We start from the raw sequence: 18,174 nt of genomic DNA on the forward strand, positions 1-18,174 counted from the left end.
TATAAACTGGCGCCTTCTTTCCGGGTTGTGTGTCTAAGCCATGCTCTTGGACCAAATACTTCATACCCTGTATTCTACGGTTAGACGCGATGATTAAACAGGTCAAAAAGAACTTAGGTTTATGTTACTGGCCCTCCGTACATCTAAGCAATCCTCATCGTTGATTTTGATCTTGGTAAGCTTTTGGTAGTAGCCGCGTGAGGTTTTTCCAGTCCGTATTCAACGAGCTAGCTTTGTGGATGCCTTTTAACCATTGGCCTTCCTTGCCGCGCTGGAGCTTGAGACACCAGCCTAGGAACCGATACATGTTATTATTCGACGTCTGGCGTAGCCCTTCCTCGGGTTCCTGCTATTTGGCTTAATGCGCTTGTTTATTCGTTGGCTGGCACAGTACCTACGCTTATATTAGTAGATGGAAACAAGTTGGATCTCGGTCGTCAATAACCGTTTCCATCGGGTCTTAGTCCGCTCTCGTCGTTCAATCGTACCGGGGGCCTTGTCGTAATCCTCAGGAATCTCGGAGAGATCAACTCCATCATCCAGTGGATCATCGTAGAATTCTCCTAACTCGCCAGGGAGCCCTAGCTCCAAGGTAGAGCAGTTCTTATCCGACCGGAGACGTTTTCGTGGGCTCGTTTAATGGGGTACAGTGAGGCCATTTTTGGCGCCCTCGCAGAGCGTCAAGACGAGCGACCTTTGACGGAGGCAACTGAATTGCCGGGGTGATTCCCAGTGGTGGAAGAAAAGTGGCAGTCATTTGGTAAACCTAAAAAAGGTTGTTTTAAGGGATGCTGCGTGATTTCTCTGGCCTGGAATATTGTAGCCTTGATGATCCCGTGAGGAATTGGCAAACACGTGATCAGACCTCTGCCTCAACTTCAACTGCAGTGATCCTTTTCGTAGTGCCACGGTGATAATCCTCTATTGATAGCCGAACTTACAACTATATCTTCCTATACATTTCGTATATATATTATATATATACCTTTGGCAGAGTGCAATTCTTTTACTTGTCATCCGTGATCATGTTAGGAGACCCGATATCACTTAGCTCTGGGCTCATTACGTTGGTGGGGTTTACTCTCGGGTCAGCAAACACCCTCTTCAAGACTATAGATAGCTTCCAGACGAATAAGAGAACCATTCGTGAGCTCAGAGAAGAACTTAAAGACCTGGAAGAAGTTCTCAATAACCTCAAACGGCATACTGCAGAGAGTGGCTCGGAGCTTACTTCCCTTAAGCATCCGTTGCTTCGGTGCGGAAATGTGTGCAAGGACTTTGATGATACAATCAGAAGATGTACTACAAATTCCGATGGCTTGAGGACAAGTTTCCGCGACTGGGCCAAGTTAACGTATATGGGTGAGGATATATCTCGATTCAAACTTATGGTTTCGGGATATAAGTCGACAATTAGTATCGCGATTGGCGGCGCTATTCTGTAAGACCTCCATTCAGAGTTAAATTTTTTTTTTGTTTTTTCCGTAAAAAATAAAAAATAGCTCAACTAACTTCTCGCAGTCAGAAGACCAGTGTTAATGCGAAAGCCCTCGAGGGATACAAGAAGTTGGTCGCGGATACGACATCTGACCTCAAAGAACATCTGGTGGAAATAGAGAGCAAGCTCGATGCCTTCGTAATCCCCAGCGCTGAATTATCCGACAAGACGAATCAAGAGCTGGCCAATATCAAAGAGGAAAGGGAGAACACCAAAAAATGTCTCGAAATTTGTGCCGAGGTCGGTGATTATATCGACATGGTCCAGCATCGTCGACTTAGCGATATTTCGTCCTCGGAGCTCAAATATGCAACAATCAATACGTTGAAAGGTTGTAAAGATACGCTTACCGCCTTTTCCACTCAGATGGAACAGCGTTCAGAACAGGCAAATACCAGGCTAGGGAAACTCCTAGCACTGAATGCAGATGATTCTTATGAGGAAGATGCTAAGTTGGTAGAGGAAATCCAGGCCGAAAGAGACAGTCTCAAACATTGTATTGGTGTCTGCAATGAAATGTCTGTGGAGGCAAATCGCGTGCGGACCAACATCTTCGAAGACATTACCTCGTCAGATGATTCTCACCTGGTGTTTATTTCAACCGTTGGTGATCTTATTTCCGCAAGTCGGATTACCACAGGGGCTAGGTCGGAATACTGGATGGGTCAGATGTCTGATGACTCCGTTAAGCAACTGTCTCAAGATCGCACCGTTATTACTCTCCGAAAACCTTTTGAAGGTACTTCGAGTAATACATTGGACAGCTCCTTGGATAATAAGTCATCTCCAAAGGACGGCTTTCTTCACCGTCATGGCTCAGGCCGACAGGTAGGGGAGAAGTGATAGAACATATATACAACGCACCTAAACGGAGATTTAGGAGACATCTATTGTTTTATTTTACCTTTGTTGCTTTGGCTTTAAGTGTTTCCCGTACTCTAGTTTAACCTATATATAGTGTATAGACATTGACATTGTCACATTCATGGCCTCTAATCATGCGGTCGAGAGGGCCAAAAGCGGCCACAGAAACTGGCCGCATCTGGCAGCAAGCTTCCCCTATCACGTGCTCTGCCACCTACGTGACTCGCAGCTTGATATTCGCTCCGAGGGATGAATGAGTTCCTCTTTAGTCAATTATCATTTTCGTCTATATATCATGTAGTTACTAACAGAGACAAATATAATTATAAATTACGATACCATAATCTCACAAACATATGCCTCAAATCTTCCAATAACTCCCGCTGCCTGATCATCAGATAAAACAGAAGACCAATATGTTGGCCTCGCTTCGAGCGTGGATCCAGTGTCGACTCCAGATAGAAGAAGAGCGTACTAATTCCGTCAGTATAATAGTCCTCAAGCCATATAAGTATTTGGAAAGTTATTTGGGCTTACCTCCGTTGATTCTCCAGTGTCGAAGTCAGTAAATGTCACAAGCTGACGGCGCTCCTTGATTACCTAAAGGTGATCAGAGGTTTACACCTGCCGTAAGACAGAAGGTACGAAGGTCTTAGGGAAAGCTTAGGTTGGAAGTGAGTTATTATAGGAGACGGCTCGGTACTAGGGTGAGATAGAATACTATAGTGAGACTATCCCTTAGTTCTAAGTGTAGCTTTAGTTAGTGCCTGGGTTGGATGAAGGCTAAAGGTCCTTATAAGTAGTGAAGATAAAGTTGACTTGCGTTAATAGGCAAAGGGGTATTTAGTGAATATAGTATAAGATAACTGGAATGGTGCTTTGTATTAAGTAGTATAGTAAAACTATAGCTAGTTTGATTGCGAGTATAAGACTCTTGATCCTGAGGAAATGAGCGTCTTTATATATATGGTATATCTGGTCCCTTCCTCCTGATTCTTCTCAGGTCCCATTGTGGATCTGATGTCCCGGTCCCCTCGTGGACCTTTCATGTTTGGTCCCATAGGGACCTGTCCCTGGTCTTGGCATCTGGGACCTGTCCTTATGGTCATGTGATGTGTAGTTATTCCGTCTTGGAATCTTGTTGTCCAATGAGTGTATATCCTGGGGCTGCGCCGCAGGTGGTCTGTAACATTTTTGTCTCCACGCTACGTGACCCCCTCTGGCAATCTTAGTTAAGCAAGTTAGGTGTTAACCTAAAAAGGATAATTAGGTTACAGGAACTAAACAAAAATTTTCTAGAGATACAACTATAGGAGAAACTTAATGATATTTATTAGCAGCGAGAGGAACTAGACAAAAGAGAGAAGGATACTATTGCTACTATGATAAAAGAAGATAAAGAGTATAAATACCTAATAATATATCTATATCTTTATATACTATACTAGCATTATATATCAATTCCTTAATAGTGACTCCTAAATATAAGTAGAAAGGTGCTTTTTTTCTTAATTGAAACATAGGCTTGATCTATATATATATAGTAACTCTCTAGCATCCAGAGATATAGTAATTCCGCCCCGAGTCACAGGGTCACCAGATCCCCTACTATAGTATATATTAATTCTAATAGCTTATTTAATTATCTAGTTAATTTTTTTTAGTTATTTCTCCATTTATATAATTTTGTCTTTAACTCTATCTTTTAGTCTTTAATAGAATTGTGTAGCTAATACTTTATTATCCTATTCTAGGTATAATATAATTTATTAAAAGTTAGATATATATTGTATTATATTCCCTATCGAGTATAGTTAGTATAGTTTTTATAAAGTAGCTCTTTATTAATTTCTCTAAAGGTAATCTTAATTTTCTTTATAAATTTAGGGTATAATTTAAATATAAATAAGATATTATCTCTAATTTTATTATATAGATTATTAAACTAAGTCCTAAGGTAGAGCTTAAATTAGTCTATTATAGTTCCTTTAAAGAATATTAATACTATAAGTACATTATTAGTTTTATTTAATAGTTTCCCTATATTAGCTAAGAAGTAAAGATCTATTTAAATTAAAAAAATATATAGCTTACCGCGTTCTCTTTAATATAGTATTCGTTTATTAACCTTAATTCCTCTTTTTAACCCTCCTTTATAGTTAGTTAGTACTAGACTGGGGACGGGTCGGTTCGGGCCGGGTTTTTGGCCTATTCCAACTCGACCCGGCGGTGTCACAAGCTGACGGCGCTCCTTGATTACCTAAAGGTAATCAGAGGTTCACACCTGCCGTAATGTTACAGACCACCTGCGGCGCAGCCCCAGAGTATACGCTCATTGGACGGACAAGATGGAACGGAACAACCACGTCCCACTCGCCCAGTCGCCCAACTCACTAGAGCGACTGAGAGAGCAGGGAGAGCCAGTATAAGTCGCTAGGTCGACGGAGTTGACGGCGCGACCAAGTGACTCAAGAGAATAGGATATACAAGGACTTATATATAAAGATGCTTATTACCTTAGGATCAAGAGTCTTATACTTGCGATCAAACTAGCTATAGTTTTACTATACTACTTAATACAAAGCACCATTCCAGTTGTCTTATACTATATTCACCGAATACCCCTTTGCCCATTAATACAGGTCAACTTTGTCTTCACTGCTCATAAAGACCTTTAGCCTTTATCTGACCCAGGCACTGACTGAAGCTATACTTGGAACTGAGGGATAGACTCACTATAGTATTCTATCTTGCCCTAGTACCGAGCCGTCTCCTATAATAACTCACTTCTAACTCAAGCTTTCCTTAAGACCTTCGTACCTTCTGTCTTACGGCAGATGTGAACCTCTGATTACCTTTAGGTAATCAAGGAGCGCCGTCAGCTTGTGATATTAATCGCCCCGACTTCACGGTTATAAAGAGGCATAATCAATTTTGACTTGATAGAGCCCCGACTTCACGGTTACAAAGAGGCAAAAGTAATTCTGACTTACTAGAGCTGCCATACTGTCATAGACACTCCGACCCGAGTAACTTACGATTATATATCAAGAAGGACAAAACTAGGTACGTATCACCCTACCCCTGAGAGTATACTAACTACAGGAATATACCAAAGCAAGACGAGCCAATATGTCATCAGCAAGTGGACCAACCACCAACACCAACGCCTTGTTAGGGCAAATGCGACAGAAAATCATCGAGCTGGAAAAAAGAGTCGAAGAGCAACCCAACGATGAGCAGCTGGATGAGACCAACAAACAAGTGGAAGAACAACGAAGATTACTTAATAAATGCAAAGATATCGTTAAACAGACTTTAGAACAAGTTAAAAGTCATAAAGATGCTATCAACGTACTCAGAGTCAGAATCAGAGATAAGAGAACTACTATCAAGATCCATAAACCTGATACTTATAAAGGAGACCGCGCCAAACTGGAACACTTCCTAGGGGAATGTGATATCTATCTGGCAACTAAACCAGCAGTCACTGATATAGAAAAGGTTATCTTCGCAGGATCCTATATGTAAGAGGCAGCGGCAACATGGTTCAAACTATATCTCGAGGACTGGACTAATACCAGAGGACAACCCATACTATACGCGGATGTACTCAACAGCTATGCATAATTCAAACAAGTACTTAGACAATTCTTTGGAGACACCGACAGAAAAAGGACCCTACAATGCAAACTACAAGGACTTAGATAAACCAGGGACGCAGCGCAGTACGCAGCGCAACTATAGCAGATCTGTCAAGAACTAGGAATCCACGACGACGAGCAGAAAATGGCTATATTTGAACAAGGACTGAAACCAGAAACCTAATACGAAACCATCAAGATGGGACCATATAACAGTTTTGAATGAATGGTTGAAATGGCAGTACGCATCGACAATCAACTCTACAACCTACGAAACATACAGCAAGGGAAGAACACTTTCTGGAAAGCAAACCAATATAAAGGGTTAAACAAACGCAATGATTACGGCACCACACCCATGGAATTGGATGCCACTGAAAAACAACCTTATAATACTAAGAAAAGCAAAAGATATAGGGACAAGAAGCTATATTTCTACTATAAGAAACCCAGGCATATCATAAAAGACTACAGGAAGAAATAAGGGGATACTAAGAAGCACCTCAATGCTACCACTACGTCTAAGACTAGTAGCCATGAGAAGGAATAGGGTAGAGGAGGCTACTAAGACTCATAGAACGTCAGACAATACCTTAGGGCAATAAGGAAAGTCACCTATCTATAGCCACCAGAAAACGAACTTAACGACACATATAAACAAGTACCTGATATATAGCAACGATAAGGATGGCAGAAACAGGACAAATGGATTAAACAAGGAAAATAACCAGCGTTGATACGACAGAACGCGATAATAGAACAATGAACATACAATCCAGCGATAAGCCTGAACCAAGGAATTGTGACACCAGAACAAACAGACTCAGAAGGAGAAACCGAATCAGAATATGAAGATACATAGGAAATAAACAATTAGGAAAATGAAGCACTACAAATAACGTTCAAAGACAGTCACGAACTACTACGGGAACAAAGAGAGAAATGTGATAACCAGATACCCAACAAACACTGGACAGTGTGCAAAGAAAAAGAACTATATTTCAGACATAATAAGGAAAAACAAATGGAAGTCAGAGACCCCAGGCACCCATGCCACGACGAATACGGGTGGGACTGCCACTACAAATACCATATCTTTAAAGAAATATGGAAATCAGGACGAAGATTTCATTATAAAAACTACATGAAATGTCCATCGTGTAGAGACAGCAAGAACATCTACTGGAGGTATTGTATAGACAAGGAATGTCTGGTACACATTGACAAATACTCAGGATGGATAGTTGGAAAAAGTGTCAATATAACGGACCAAGAAAACATAACGCCACACGAACGACTGGAAGTCTTATACTAGAAAACAGGCAAACAAATCACTATGTAGTATAAAGGACATACTATATAGTTCAAAGGAAAAGCGGCAACCAGATATTGGTTGAAGATGACACGACACTTATAAAAATAACTATAGCTTTAAGAGAGTCAAAAGGACTGAGCAACACAGATAACAGAGTACCCGGACGAGGACTCGACAGACAAACTCAGTTGGGAAGAACTGAATAAGGAAATTCAGGCTTTAACTAGTGCTGAAGGACCATACGACGGAACTTATGATTAATAAACCAAGATAATAGGAAATAGACGATTTCGACAGTCTATAGGACTTAAAATAGGCAGAAGTCTAGCTATAATAAAAGGAAAGAATCACTTGGCGATAGTAGTTTAATTGGTAGGGCTAAACGCGCGAGCACTGATCGATTTAGGAGCTACTGGGAACTTTATAGATCTGGAATTTGTGAAGTAGTCAGGGATTCATACCCAAACGAAAAAGGAACTATACAAACTGGGAGGACTTAACGAAGATTAGAACCAAAGAATCAATAAGGAAACCAGAGGTATGAAGGTATACGTCAAAGGACGGTACAAGGGAACAGAATGTTTTGATGTGATAAGCCTAGGGAGTTACGACATGGTCTTGGGACACCCTTGGTTAGTGAAACACAACCCGACTATTAACTGGAGAGACGGCATATTATAACTAGATGGTGGAAACCGCTGCTCTGACCAGAAGACTGATACTGTTACAGACCACCTGCGGCGCAGCCCCAGAGTATACGCTCATTGGACGGACAAGACGGAACGGAATAACCACGTCCCACTCGCCCAGTCGCCCGACTCACTAGAGCGACTGAGAGAGCAGGGAGAGCCAGTATAAGCCGCCAGGTCGACGAAGTCGACGGCGCGACCAAGCGACTCGGGAGAGTAGGATATACAAGGACTTGTATATAAGGACGCTCATTACCTTAGGATCAAGAGTCTTATACTCGCGATCAAACCAGCTACAGTTTTACCATACTGCTCAATACAAAGCACTATTCCAGTTGTCTTATACTATATTCACCGAATATCCCTTTGCCCATTGACGCAGGTCAACTTTGTCTTCACTGCTCACAAGGACCTTCAGCCTTCATCCGACCAAGGCACTGACTGAAGCCACACTTGGAACTGAGGGATAGTCTCGCTATAGTATTCTATCTCGCCCCGGTACCGAGCCGTCTCCTACAACGACTCACCTCCAACCCAAGCTTTCCCTAAGACCTTCGTACCTTCTGTCTTACGGCAGGTGTGAACCTCTGATCACCTTTAGGTAATCAAGGAGCGCCGTCAGCTTGTGACATTGATCGCCCCGACTTCACGGTTACGAAGAGGCATAATCAATTTCGACTTGATAGAGCCCCGACTTCACGGTTACGAAGAGGCAAAAGTAATTCCGACTTACTAGAGCCACCATACTGTCATAGACACTCCGACCCGAGTGACTTACGATTATATATCAAGAAGGACAAAACTAGGTACGTATCGCCCTACCCCTGAAAAATATACTAACTACAGGAATATACCAAAGCAAGACGAGCCAATATGTCATCAGCAAGTGGACCCACCACCAATGTCAACAACCTACTCATGCAAATGAGGGAGAAGATCCTTGAATTAGAAAAAAGAATCGACGACCAACCCAACGACGAACAATTGGACGAAACCAACAAGCAGGTGGAAGAACAACGACGACTACTTGAAGATTGCAGAGACACCGTCGAACAAACTATGGTACAGATCGAAGGATACAAAGACGACATCAATGCACTTAAAGTGAGAACTGGAGACAAGAGGTCTACCGTCAAGATTCACGAACCCGATACTTATAAAGGAGACCGCGCCAAACTGGAACACTTCCTAGGGGAATGCGACATCTATCTGGCAACTAAACCAGGAGTCACTGATACGGAAAAAGTTATCTTCGCAGGATCCTATATGCGAGAGGCAGCGGCAACATGGTTCAAACCATATCTCGAGGACTGGACTAACACCGGAGGACGACCCATACTATACGCGGATGTACTCAACAGCTACGCACGATTCAAACAAGTACTCAGACAATTCTTCGGAGACACCGACAGAAAGAGGACCCTACAACGCAAACTACAGGGACTCAGACAAACCAGGGACGCAGCACAGTACGCAGCGCAATTACAGCAGATCTGTCAAGAACTAGGAATCCACGACGACGAGCAGAAAATGGCTATATTCGAACAAGGACTAAAACCAGAAACCCAATACGAAACCATCAAGATGGGACCATACAACAGTTTCGAACGAATGGTTGAAATGGCAGTACGCATCGACAATCAACTCTACAACCTACGAAACATACGACAAGGGAAAAACACTTTCTGGAAAGCAAACCAATACAAAGGGTCAAACAAACGCAACGACTACGGCACCACACCCATGGAATTGGACGCCACTGAAAAACGACCTTATAATACCGAGAAAAGCAAAAGATGCAGGGACAAGAAGCTATGTTTCTACTGCGAGAAACCCGGACATATCGCAAAAGACTGCAGGAAGAAACAAGGGGATACCAAGAAACACCTCAACGCTACCACTACGTCTAAGACTAGTAGCCACGAGAAGGAGCAGGGTAGAGGAGGCTATCAAGACTCACAGAACGACAAACAATACCTTAGGGCAACCAGCAAGAGACCTACTCTGATACGACAGAACGCAGTCGTAGGGTATGGATCAAGTTCTAACGGACTCACGGAGGAAGAATACCGAAGACTCCTGAGATGCCGAACCGACGGAATCACAACAGAACAGCACAACGATCTATTACGACAAGAATTACGAACACTAGAAAAACACAGACGAACCGTCACGGAAAGATCGGAACTACCAACAGACGTCGAACACGACTTAACGACAGGGCCCAACCAAGGAATTGTGACACCAGAACAAACAGACTCGGAAGGAGAAACCGAATCAGAATACGAAGATACGCAGGAAACGAATAACTGGGAAAACGAAGCACCACGGATAACGTTCAAAGATAGTTATGAACAACTACGGGAACAAAGAGAGAAATGCGATAACCAGATACCCGACGAACACTGGACAGTGTGCGAAGAGAAAGGACTATGCTTCAGACACAACGAGGAAAAACAGACAGAAGTCAGAGACCCCAGGCACCCATGCCACGACGAATACGGGTGGGACTGCCACTGCGAATACCACATCTTCAAAGAAACATGGAAATCAGGACGAAGATTTCACTACGAAAACTGCATGAAATGTCCATCGTGCAGAGATAGCAAGGACATCCACTGGAGGTATTGTACAGACAAGGAGTGTCTGGTACACATCGACAAATACTCAGGATGGATAGATGGAAAAAGTGTCAATGTAACGGACCAAGAAAACATAACGCCACACGAACGACTGGAAGTCTTATACTGGAAAACAGGCAAACAAATCACTGTGCAGTATGAAGGACATACCACACAGTTCGAAGGAAAAGCGGCAACCAGATATTGGTTGAAGACGACACGACACTTACGAAAACAGCTACAGCTCCAAGAGAGTCGGAAAGACCGAGCAACACAGACGACAGAGTACCTAGACGAGGACTCGACAGACGAACTCAGTTGGGAAGAACTGAATGAGGAAATTCAGACTTTAACTAGTGCTGAAGGACCGTACGACGGAACTCATGATCAACAAACCAAGACGATAGGAAACGGACGATTTCGACAGTCTACAGGACTTAAAACAGGCAGAAGTCTAGCTGCAACAAGAGGAAAGAATCACTTGGCGATAGTAGTCCAATTGGCAGGGCTAAACGCGCGAGCACTGATCGATTCAGGAGCTACTGGGAACTTCATAGATCTGGAATTTGTGAAGCAGTCAGGGATTCATACCCAAACGAAAAAGGAACCATACAAACTGGGAGGACTTAACGAAGATTGGAACCAAAGAATCGACAAGGAAACCAGAGGTATGAAGGTACACGTCAAAGGACGGTACAAGGGAACAGAATGTTTCGACGTGACAAGCCTAGGGAGTTACGACATGGTCTTGGGACACCCTTGGTTAGCGAAACACAACCCGACTATTAACTGGAGAGACGGCACATTGTGACTAGATGGTGGAAACCGCCGCTCTGACCAGAAGACTGATACCCTTGCGGCCACCCGCACCGAAAGAAGGGATCGAGGTCAGATACTGGGCAAGACGCCCCAGGTCGAAACGGGAACGACAGGAACTGCAAACGATCGATCAACAAAGAAGCAGGAAACGGTTCACCGAACGGAGGAAGCTACTGAAATGGACAAACTACGACAACAGATACCGAAGGAATATCACGACCTAATCGAGGTATTCAGAGAACGAGAACCATCAGAAAGCTTGCCGGAACATCAGGCATGGGATCATGAGATACCCCTAGTGGAAGGGAAGACGCCTGCATACAAACCCACATACAGATTAACCGAGACAGAACTCGAAGAACTACGGAAATACATCGACAGCAACTTGAAAAAAGGATATATACGACAATCGACATCACCAGCAGGATACCCAATCATCTTTGTACCAAAGAAAGATGGAAGCCTACGATTATGCGTGGATTACCGACAACTTAACGATATAACGATCAAGAACCGATACCCATTACCACTCATTGATGAGATACAAGACAGATTTGGAGGAGCAACATACTTCACGGCATTGGACATACGAGAAGCCTACTACCGGATACGAATGAAAGAAGGCGAAGAATGGAAAACAGCATTCAGGACACGATTCGGATTATACGAATTCTTGGTTATGCCTTTTGGATTAACCAACGCACCAGCAACATTCCAGGCACTTATCAACAACGTGCTACGCGAATATTTGGACATATTTGTGGTAGTATACCTGGACGACGTCCTGATATTTACTAAAGGAACCCGAGAAGACCACACAGAAAAAGTCAGGCAAGTACTCAAGAAACTTGAAGAGTACGAGCTTTACCTCAAAGCATCAAAGTGTGAATTCTACAAACAATCAGTCAAGTTCCTAGGACATATCGTGTCAACAGAAGGAATCCAGATGGACCCGGACAAGATCAAAGCCATTATCGATTGGCCTACGCCGACAACAGTCAAAGAAGTACAACAGTTCCACGGACTAGCGAATTATTATCGACAATACATACACAAATTCTCAGCAACAGCGAAACCCCTGACGGACCTATTCAGGAAGGCAAAAGAGTTTATTTGGGGAACCAATGAAGAACAAGCATTCAAAGAACTTAAGGAAAAGTTTAGTCAAGGAGACATGCGAATACACTTCGACCCGAACAAAGAGAGTTATCTCGATACAGACGCATCAGACTGTGCGATCGGAGCACGGTTACAACAAAAAGACGACACAGGAAAACTAAGATTGGTTGCATGCTACGCAAGAACCATGACCCCTGCAGAACAGAATTATGATATCCATGACAAAGAATTACTAGCAATTGTTGCAGCATTTAAGAGATGGAAGCAAGAGCTCCAAGGAGCAAGGCATCTGACCACAGTTATCAGCGACCACCAGAACCTGACATACTTTACGACGACTAAGGAACTCACACGTCGACAGTCAAGATGGTATACCGAGGTGCTAGCCTACTACAACTTCAAAATACAACACTGCAAAGGAACAGAGAATGCCTTCGCGGACGCGTTGAGCAGAAGACCAGATTTAATGACGAAGAAAAGAGAATCCAGAGCAATATTGCATCTAGATCCAGATACCAAGGGTATGATCTTAGATCAGCAAGCATTGAGAGCTACTCGAACGGTCACGACCGAGGAAGACACTCTGACGAACGAAATACGAAAAGCAATAATAAAAGATCCCTTATTCGAACGAATCAAGGACAACGACGAAAAATACAAAAAGGAAAACGGAATACTTCTATATCAAGGATTGATATACATACCCAGAGAAGTACGACCACGAATACTAAGAGACAACCACGACGCAAAAGTTGCAGGACATTTCGGAATTGAAAAAACCATGGACCGGATTACGCAAAACTACTATTGGCCAGGAATGTGGAGAGAGATCAGACGATACATCCAGGAGTGTGAAGTTTGCCAACGAAACAAATCAGAACGACACGCGCCATATGGACTCCTACAGCCTATACCATACAAGGAAACAGCATGGAAATCAATAGCGATGGACTTTATAGTCAAGCTACCGAAGTCAACAGAGCCACGAACGGGCATTCAATACGATTCGATACTTACAGTCACGGACAGACTGACGAAGTATACTTATTTCATACCATTTATCGAAAAGACCACATCACCGGAGACAGCATACATCCTATTACGACATGTCTTCGCAGACAAAGGATTACCGGACGAAATTATATCAGACAGAGACACAAGATTCATGTGTAAATTCTGGACGACACTCACTGAAAGAATGGGGATTGAACAGAAAGCCTCGACGGCATATCACCCACAGACAGACGGACAAAGCGAAAGGATGAACCAAACAGTGGAACAGTACCTGAGATGTTATATCAACTACGAACAGGATAACTGGGTTTCACTACTACCAATGGCACAGCTCGCCTACAACGGAGCGAAGAACGCCTCGACAGGCATGACACCTTTCTTTGCAAACTACGGAAGAGAAACGGAAACGATAAAAACACCAAAAGAAGGCAAGACGCACGCCTTAGAAGCAGAGGTTTCGGCAGAACAGATGCGCGAACTCCACAAACACTTACAGTTGGATCTCGAATTCTTGAACTACAGAATGAAACACTACTACGACCAACGGCACGTGGAAGCGCCAGACTTTAAGAAGGGGGAAAAAGTATTCCTACTTCGACGAAACATCAAGACATTGAGACCAAGCGACAAATTGGACCACAAGAAACTGGGACCATTCAAGATTTTGGAAAAGATTGGACAACTCAATTACAAACTCCAACTTCCAGACCACATGCAAATATACCCAACGTTTCACGTCTCATTACTCGAAAAAGCACCCCAGAACGCCAAACCATACGAACCAGAAATACAACCAGAAAATCAAGAAAAAGAATACGAAGTCGAGAAAATCCTAGACAAGAAAGTGATCAGCGGACGAACTCACTACTTGGTTAAATGGAAAGGATATGACTTCTCAGAAAACACTTACGAACCCGCTAGGCACCTGAAGCATTCGCAGCGCCTGGTGAAGAATTTCTACCAACGGGTAAAGAACCAGGAGAAGGAAGGCCCTCAAGAAGTTGATCAATAGAATAATCACCGGAGGAAGGGGCACCGAAAGTCAGGGCGAAGAGATCCTGAGCCTCTTGCTGAAGGAAAGCCTGGTCATCGGACAGAGAAACCTGAGCAGCCAAGGCCTGCTCCCTCTCAGCGTCCAAGGCTTCCAGATCCTCCACAGTCTTCACATCGGAGCGAAGAAACTCGCCAGCACGGGAGCGAAGCAATTTCCGTTGTTTTTCGATGCGGGAAAGACGACCGAACAGTTCCGACACCCGAGCACGAGTCTCCTCTTCTTCACGCTCCAAGCGATCAGTAGCTTGAACGAGCTTGTTCCAATCCAGATCCGACGTTAAGTCACCAGCGTTACACCGTTTGCCAGAACGAGTACACTCGCTGCACTTCTTCGACTCGGGAGAAACGACGCACTCCTTTTGAAGGCGAGCACAACGAGAACAACGAGAGGCCATGACGACACCAGAGCGTTCGATACGTTCGGCAAGACGATGCCTGTTAAGAGAAGAATCACTGGATTTGGACGACATGATTAGTACATGACGAGAGGCGCTGAAAAGGAAGGAAGACACTAAAAACACGAAGGGAGGACACTCACGGATATTTATGCACTCGTCGAGACGACTCGATAAGAAAGGAGGGGATGATGTTACAGACCACCTGCGGCGCAGCCCCAGAGTATACGCTCATTGGACGGACAAGACGGAACGGAATAACCACGTCCCACTCGCCCAGTCGCCCGACTCACTAGAGCGACTGAGAGAGCAGGGAGAGCCAGTATAAGCCGCCAGGTCGACGAAGTCGACGGCGCGACCAAGCGACTCGGGAGAGTAGGATATACAAGGACTTGTATATAAGGACGCTCATTACCTTAGGATCAAGAGTCTTATACTCGCGATCAAACCAGCTACAGTTTTACCATACTGCTCAATACAAAGCACTATTCCAGTTGTCTTATACTATATTCACCGAATATCCCTTTGCCCATTGACGCAGGTCAACTTTGTCTTCACTGCTCACAAGGACCTTCAGCCTTCATCCGACCAAGGCACTGACTGAAGCCACACTTGGAACTGAGGGATAGTCTCGCTATAGTATTCTATCTCGCCCCGGTACCGAGCCGTCTCCTACAACGACTCACCTCCAACCCAAGCTTTCCCTAAGACCTTCGTACCTTCTGTCTTACGGCAGGTGTGAACCTCTGATCACCTTTAGGTAATCAAGGAGCGCCGTCAGCTTGTGACAGATACCCTTGTGGCCACCTGTACTAAAAGAAGGGATCGAGGTCAGATACTGGGTAAGACGCCCTAGGTCGAAACGGGAATGACAGGAACTATAAATGATTGATTAATAAAGAAGCAGGAAACGGTTCACCAAACGGAGGAAGCTACTGAAATAGATAAACTATAATAACAGATACTGAAGGAGTATCACGACCTAATCGAGGTATTTAGAGAATGAGAACTATTAGAAAGCTTGCTGGAACATCAGGCATGGGATCATGAGATACCCCTAGTGGAAGGGAAGACGCCTGTATATAAACCCATATATAGGTTGACTGAGACAGAACTCAAAGCATTACAAAGATATATTAACGACAACTTAGTAAAAGGATATATACGACAATCGCAATCACTAGTAGGATACCTAATCATCTTTGTACCAAAGAAAGATAGAAGTCTACGATTATGCGTGGATTACTGACAACTTAACGATATAACGATCAAGAACCGATACCTATTACCACTTATTGATGAGATATAAGACAGATTCAGAGGAACAATATACTTCACGGCATTAGATATATGAGAAGCCTACTACTGGATATAAATAAAAGAAGGCAAAGAATAGAAAACAGCATTCAGGACATGATTTGGATTATACAAATTCTTGGTTATACCTTTTAGATTAACTAACGCACCAGCAATATTCTAGGCGCTTATTAATAATGTGCTACGCGAATATTTGGATATATTTGTGGTAGTATACCTGGATGACGTCCTGATATTTACTAAAGGAACTTGAGAAGACTACACAGAAAAAGTCAGGCAAGTACTTAAGAAACTTGAAGAGTACGAGCTTTACCTTAAAGCATCAAAGTGTGAATTCTACAAATAATCAGTTAAGTTCCTAGGACATATCATGTTAATAGAAGGAATCTAGATAGACCCAGATAAGATTAAAGCTATTATCGATTGGCCTACGCCGACAATAGTCAAAGAAGTACAATAGTTCCACGGACTAGCGAATTATTATTGATAATACATACATAAATTCTTAGTAACAGCGAAACCCCTGATGGATCTATTTAGGAAGGTAAAAGAGTTTATTTGGGGAACTAATGAAGAACAAGCATTTAAAGAACTTAAAGAAAAGTTTAGTCAAGGAGACATGTGAATATACTTTAACCTAAATAAAGAGAGTTATCTCAATATAGACGCATCAGACTGTGCGATCGGAGCACGGTTACAACAAAGAGATAACATAGGAAAACTAAGATTGGTTGCATGCTACGCAAGAACCATGACCCCTGCAGAACAGAATTATGATATCCATGACAAAGAATTACTAGTAATTGTTGTAGCATTTAAGAGATGGAAACAAGAGCTCCAAGGAGTAAGGCATCTGACCATAGTTATTAGCGACTACCAGAATCTGATATACTTTACGATAACTAAGGAACTCACACATTAATAGTTAAGATGGTATACTGAGGTGCTAGCCTACTACAACTTCAAAATATAATACTATAAAGGAATAGAGAATGCCTTTGCGGACGCGTTAAGTAGAAGACCAGATTTGATAACAAAGAAAAGAGAATCCAGAGCAATATTGCATCTAGATCCAGATACTAAGGGTATGATCTTAGATCAGTAAGTATTGAGAGCTACTCAAATGGTCACGACCAAGGAAGACACTCTGATGAATGAAATATGAAAAGTAATAATAAAAGATCCCTTATTCAAATAAATCAAGGACAATGACGAAAAATATAAAAAGGAAAACGGAATACTTCTATATTAAGGCTTGATATACATACCCAGAGAAGTATGACCACGAATACTAAGAGACAACCATAATGCAAAAGTTGTAGGACATTTCGGAATTGAAAAAACCATGGACCGAATTACGCAAAACTACTATTAGCCAGGAATGTGGAGAGAGATCAGACAATATATCCAGGAGTGTGAAGTTTGCCAACGAAACAAATCAGAACGACACGCGCTATATGGACTTCTACAGCCTATACTATATAAGGAAACAGCATGGAAATCAATAGCGATGGACTTTATAGTCAAGCTACTGAAGTTAATAGAGCCACAAATGGGCATTCAATACAATTCGATACTTACAGTCACGGACAGATTGACGAAGTATACCTATTTTATACCATTTATTGAAAAGACCACATCACCGGAGACAGTATATATCCTATTATAACATGTCTTCGCAGATAAAGGATTACCAGACGAAATTATATCAGATAGAGACACAAGATTCATATATAAATTCTGGACGACACTCACTAAAAGAATAGGGATTAAACAGAAAGCCTCGATGGTATATCACCTATAGATAGATGGACAAAGTAAAAGGA

The 18,174-nt window shown here is 42.8% G+C and overlaps 1 protein-coding gene across 1 annotated transcript; it reads left to right on the top strand.

Annotated features, from left to right (window-relative positions):
- Nucleotides 1-1,025: 1,025 nt before the first annotated feature.
- GIQ15_01944 (uncharacterized protein) lies at nt 1,026-2,341 on the top strand (the record flags this gene model as incomplete). The annotated part of the gene is made up of 2 exons (XM_033549361.1): nt 1,026-1,441; nt 1,522-2,341. The coding sequence occupies 2 exons, from the start codon at nt 1,026-1,028 to the stop codon at nt 2,339-2,341; spliced, it is 1,236 nt and encodes a 411-aa protein (XP_033410312.1).
- Between the last annotated feature and the right edge of the window lie 15,833 nt (nt 2,342-18,174).

The sequence above is a fragment of the Arthroderma uncinatum genome (genome assembly GCF_011692745.1).
Source record: "Arthroderma uncinatum strain CBS 119779 chromosome Unknown scaffold1, whole genome shotgun sequence".
Lineage (NCBI taxonomy): Eukaryota > Fungi > Ascomycota > Eurotiomycetes > Onygenales > Arthrodermataceae > Arthroderma > Arthroderma uncinatum.